Here is a 5,833-nt window from a genome sequence, read left to right as displayed (position 1 = left end):
AGCAGCCTTTAACTTGTACAGTACCTTATAAGGGCATGTATGTTTGTTAAATGAAGGGATAGCCGTCTGTAAGTCCTGTTGAGTCTGATTTTTCTCTCATACAGTCCATCTGGACACCTCGAATGTACAAAAGCAATAAGAGAGCAGCAGTCTGCTATGTTAAGATCCTCCCCTGTGGGAATCTAGCAGATGTGCCTCAGCGCACACTGGGTTAATTAAAAGAGATGTGACATCATCTTTGCATTAGTGTACTTCCCTGCTTTCTTATCAATGTGATGCATCATGCCCTGAAGCTGAACGATGGAAAAGCATGGCGATCTGGTGACAAGCCTTCAGCAGCAGTGAGAAGAGCAGACAGAAAGTAGGAGGTGGCGGGGGAAGAGGGAGAACATGAGTGGGAGAGAGACAGCAAACATTAAATTGCTGTCTACATTTTATACTCCTAATCTTTAGGATAGCATTGGCTGTTGTTAAAAATGTTACTGTGTGTTGTAACAATAGAGCTGTTCAGGTTGTAGTCCAAAAACCCAGATGTGAATTAGCATTTTCAAGCCATGGGTTCCCTCTGAATTTTTACATGGGTTTTTATAATGGCAGTGTTTGGATTTATGTGTAAAATAAGATTTGTGATAAACATTACTTGATGATATGAGGATGTTTTGTTGTACAGCATAAATTATACACAATCATACACCTTTTAAAAAAAGTATGTGGATCCACTTTATATTAGGTGGCCTTAACTACTATGTACTTAACCATTTGATACAATGTACTTATTATGTACATACATGTTGTTGCATTGTAATTACATTTAAAGTACTTGCATTTAATCACATTTGTAGTTACACTTTACCCCTAATGCATCCCTTACCCCAAAACCTAACTCTAACCCCTAATCCTAACCCTAACCCTACCCTTACTCCTAAACCTACCCATATCTCAACCTCGGTAGCAGCAAATGTGGGAATTTTGCAGATCAGCATGTTGTTACATAGTAAATACATAGTCTTGTATGTATTTAATGTTAGTACATAGTAGTTAAGGCCACCTTTTATAAAGTGTGACCAAGTATGTTTCTAGCAAGTTGCTTGATAAGGACCACAATGGTTTTCCGTTTTGTCAGGAATATACACTCACATGCTTGTGATATTTGTAATCTTTATTTAACTTGTTAGCACCATACACTACATTAAAAAAACATGGCTTCAAAATTCACGTTTGAGGTATGACTGTGTAATTTATGTTGTAGAAAAAACACTCAAGTACCTTCAAGTAATGTTTACCACAGACCTTATTTTACTCAGAAATTGTAAAACTCCATTTAAATAACAACGCAATAGAAATACTGTTCAAAATGAAGACAATTTTGTTTGAACACTTATTGGTTATCAAACTTAGTGGAACATGTCCATAGTTATTGTGAAAAACTACACTTGTGGTTGCTCTGCTAGGACACGTGTAAACTTGAGGGGAACTGACTTCATTCAGCCACTTAAAATCACCCTAACACAAAATGGTTAAAAGTAATTAAAAAGTGACTAAAAAAGTAAACTTAGTTATGAGAAAAGCTCTACTATTATTTGTTTGAAGATGCCAATTATTTTGAAGTTGGGGCCACTGTTGTTCTGTTCAGGACAAATACAAAACAATTGCAAGTTATAGGGTAAACTGGGTCTTGTAGTCAAAATAACTACTCCGGTGAATATTTCTAAAGGTAGGTTTATTTTAGAAGGTCAATTTCTGCATGTCAGAAACACTCAGTTTTGGTGCTACTACTCCTTTAAGACTTGACTGTAAACGCCCACTGTTATGATTGGCACTCTACTCCCGACTGACCCGCTCACTCTCTTTGCCATCTCACAGCTCACCACTATTGTGAAGACTACAGAAGTGATTAAATGTAAAGTAGACATGTTGTGTTGTTTTGGAGGCGGTCAGATACAAATGTCTACCACAATGTGACATCACATTGTTAAGGAAGTAGAGAACGAGTTGTTTTGGCAGATTAGTTTCAACAAATGCTCTTTTTGCAGTGAGGAGGAAGTTACGAGTTCTGAAATTTAAAGCATGTTTTTATAGTACAATGACCTCTTATTTGTCAAAAGATCAAAGAAAATTAGATTCTTTATGTCATGATTGCTTTAAAGTCTTAGCTACTAAACCCTCCAAAACAACAGCAAAAATAAAAAGCTATGAACATTTTCTCTGTTAATGCCCTGAAAAAAAAAGAAAAAAAGATGCAGTTCACTGAACACACATTGACATTTGTGACAATTTGCACCAACAGCAAGGCATGCTGTCTGACCATATGGGGTAAATTATCACGGGGTTGCAAAAAACCTTTAAATTAGGCTTTCAGCAAACCTTTTAAAAGTAAAACAATTATGAAGCACAAAATGATTCATGAAACAACAAAAATGGAAATATGACATACAAAAATGTCAAAACATTGTTTTGGCCAACAAATATTGTAAATTTATAAATGTATCACATTTTAAACCTATGTTACAACCTGCCCCGATAAATGTGACAACATGCCCCTGCCTGACTTTCAATATAAGTACCTTTGTTCTAAAAACCCATTTAAACCTTTCCATAAAAATCTGCCTTCATAATATGAGTTGACCGTTTACCTATGCCAGTGTGGCTTTATTATGTTTTAGTTCACCCAAAAATGAAAATTCTATCATCATTTACTCACCCTCATGCCATCCCAGATGTTTATGACTTTCTTCTGCAGAAAACAAACAAATATTTTTAGAAGAATAATGTAGCTCTGTAGTTCAATTCAGTGCAAGTGAATGGTGACCAGAATTTTGAATCTTCAAAAATCACATCAAGGCAGAATAATAGTAATCCATATGACTCCAGTGGTTAAATCCATATCTTCTGAAGCGATAAGATAGGTGTGGGTGAGAAACAGATTAATATCTAAGTCCTTTTTTTTTCTATTAATCTCCACCTCTGACCATCTCCGACCAGTAGGTGGTGATATGCACATTGAATGTGAACTGCCAAAAAACAAAAGAAGTATAAAGTTAAAGTGGAGATTTATGTTAAAAAAAGGATTTAAATATTGATCTGTTTCTCACTTACACCTATCATATCGCTTCTGAAGATATGGAATTAACCATTGGAGTCGTATGGATTACTATTATGCTGCCTTATGTGATGTTTGGAGATTCAAAGTTCTGGTCACCATTCACTTGCATTGAAAGGACCTACAGAGCTGAGATATTCTTCTAAAAATCTTTGTGTGTGTTCTGCTGAATAAAGAAAGTGATACGCAGGGATGGCATGAGAGTGAGTAAATGATGAGAGAATATTATTTTTTGGGTGAACTATCCCTTTAATGGAAGAGCTACAACAAAAATATGATAATAGTAAAAATTTACTTTGGAGGGAAGAATTAACAAAAATTATTCTAATTTAAGAGGGTTTTTTGAACAAGGTGTTTGAAACATACAATTACTCTGCTAGAAAAAAACACATTTGTGCTCTTTGACTCCAAATATTGTTACTGAGATATAGGCAAAACAACTTCCCATGTGACAACTAGTCCCAATTGTATTAATATGCATAGTTGTGGTATTGTCACATCACGTCATGTCATTATATTTTCCCCCCTAGGACTCTTAATTTGAAATTTATAAGGACCCTTAGTTTGAAAGTTCCTTTGTTTCCCTCCACTGTCTCTGTCTTCAGTCCCTTGCCCTAGTTGTATCACAGGAGTTCCTCGTCGTCTTGTTAGCCCCTGTGTATGTATGCCCTCTTGTTCGTGGTTCCTTTGTTGGTCGTTGTTGGTATGTTTGTATGTAGCACTTTGTTAACCAGCGTATTGCTGTTAGGTTTGTGTTACCTTCTTCTTCAAAAGATTCCTTCAGAGTTGTGTTCTCTTCTGTTTGTTTATAATTAAAAGACTCTTCCCTAGACAACCCTGACAGAAGGACCGACCAGCAAAATGGATCCAGCAGAACTTATTGAGCAGCTTTCCCAAGGGTCCACTTCTGCAGCTGAGTACTGCCTCAAATTCTGGAGTCTGGCCACCAAATTGTACTAGCATGAGATGGCCGGTTGAGGAAACTGGTCCCTTTGGACTGTGATCGTCTTCTCTTCTAGATTTTCTCTCTGAAATCATAAGGGCAGACCTTCTACTCCGTCATCCTGCCGCTACAAATCATAAAGTCAGACCTTCTGCTCTCAGCTCCGGTGGTTCCGGAGACCCCCTCGACAGAGGCCCCTGTGCTCTCAGCTCTGGTGGACCGGGATACCCCCTCGACAGAGTCCGTCCCCCTGCTGCTGCCTAAGCCTGACACAGTCAATGAGCCAGCACCTGCGCCTGCCATGGTCAACGAGACAGTCCCTGAAGCCTCTGCCGTCCCAGAGCTAGCGTTTGAAGCCTTGCCTGTCCCAGAGCTAGCATTTGAAGCCTCATCCGTCCCAGAGCCAGCACATGAGTTCCAGGCTGCCTTGACCCCTGAACCCCCCAAGCCTTCCGCACCTTCACCCTCCGAGCCTTCCACAGCTCCACCCTCCGAGCCTTCCGCAGCTCCACCCTCCGAGCCTTCCGCTGCTCCGCCCTCCAAGCCTTCTTCTGAGACTCTTCCTCCAGCAGCTCCACCCGCTCCTCCTCCTGTGGCTTCGCCTCCTGAGACTCAATGCCCTGAGCCTACTGTGGCTCTGCCTGCTTCCCCTCATGTGTCTCCGCCTGCTTCTCCTGTGGCTCCGCCCCCTCCGGTTCCACCTCATGAAACTCAATTCCCTGAGCCTACTGTGGCTTTGCCCGCTCCTTCTCTAGCAACTCTGCCTGCTCCTTCTTCTAAGACTCCAGCGGCTCGGCCCGCTCCCCCTCAAGCAGCTCTTCCCATTTCTCCTCCTGTGGCTCTGCCCCCTCGGGCTCTGCCTCATGAGACTCAATCCCCTGATCCCACTTCCAAAGCTCTGCCCACTGATCCCTTGCCTCCTGAGCCTCCATCCCTGCCAGCTCCGCCCCGTGAGTCTTCGCCCCCTGCGGCTCTGTACCCTGAGTCTCCACCTTCTGCCCCATGATATTCCGATATGCCACTCTGCCTTGTCAGGCCCTGTTCTGCAGCCCAGGCCTCCTCCCAGACCTCTGGCCCTTTAATACTGCTGTGATGTTTGCGTTACCTTCATAAGATTCCTTCTGAGTTGTATTCTCTTCTGTTTGTTTATAATTAAAAGTTCTGCATTTGGATCCTGACTCTCTCGCCTCTTCCTTACACAACCTGACAGGTATATAATTTGCACTTATTTTCTAGAGTCTTTTGTGAACTTTGATCAAGATTCACAACATTAAATAATCATTTATACAGTCTTTAAACCATTAGAGATACAAATTTATCAATTTTACAATGTTTCATTTGCAGTCTTTTCCACCTTGTCTTTAAGGTTAATAATATTTAGTCTGGGGAAGCTGGTCATAAATAACAAAATTATGGCAGTTCTACCCTGAGCCAGTATACATAGCATGCAATGAATTATTACTCAGAGATATTCAACCCAATACCTCCATTGTGATGTAGATCTGGGGCAAAAGGGAGATGCTGCTTAAATGTAGCAAGCTATCCATCAAGGCATATTTAACCTTTCGCTTGGGGAATCCCTTAATGTCGTAATATTGTACTGTCCTTATTCATACACAACAGTACTCACTCTGTATACACCAAAAGATTACTCAAACATTATGATGATGCATGTTTAAAGGGGAAGTGTATAATTTCTCAGCCACTGGTATCACCAAATGGAAATGCAAAAATAATTCCAAAAAGTTTTCCCGAACACACACGGTCACTTGCAAAGCCCACTTGTAAAA

General features: G+C 40.5%; 1 protein-coding gene across 5 annotated transcripts; it reads left to right on the top strand.

The window, feature by feature from the left end:
- Positions 1-265: 265 nt before the first annotated feature.
- LOC127410131 (uncharacterized) lies at positions 266-5,201 on the top strand. 5 transcript variants are annotated; one of them, XM_051645204.1, is made up of 2 exons: positions 266-361; positions 3,920-5,201. In XM_051645204.1, the coding sequence occupies exon 2, from the start codon at positions 4,345-4,347 to the stop codon at positions 5,047-5,049; it is 705 nt and encodes a 234-aa protein (XP_051501164.1). In that variant the 5' UTR covers positions 266-361; positions 3,920-4,344; the 3' UTR covers positions 5,050-5,201. The 5 variants fall into 5 exon arrangements, with proteins under 5 accessions (XP_051501164.1, XP_051501161.1, XP_051501165.1 ...); XM_051645201.1 differs by lacking the exon at positions 266-361 and adding an exon at positions 3,495-3,758; XM_051645205.1 differs by lacking the exon at positions 266-361 and adding an exon at positions 3,495-3,803 and having other exon boundaries at positions 3,932-5,201.
- The last annotated feature ends 632 nt before the right edge of the window (positions 5,202-5,833 follow it).

This window comes from Myxocyprinus asiaticus, chromosome 19 (genome assembly GCF_019703515.2).
Source record: "Myxocyprinus asiaticus isolate MX2 ecotype Aquarium Trade chromosome 19, UBuf_Myxa_2, whole genome shotgun sequence".
NCBI classification, from domain to species: Eukaryota; Metazoa; Chordata; class Actinopteri; order Cypriniformes; family Catostomidae; genus Myxocyprinus; species Myxocyprinus asiaticus.
This window is presented reverse-complemented; position numbering and strand designations above follow the sequence as displayed.

What these genes read in the sequence shown, in the direction of transcription:
- LOC127410131 (XM_051645204.1), top strand. Translation starts at nt 4,345, where the DNA reads ATGGTCAACGAGACAGTCCCTGAAGCCTCTGCCGTCCCAGAGCTAGCG.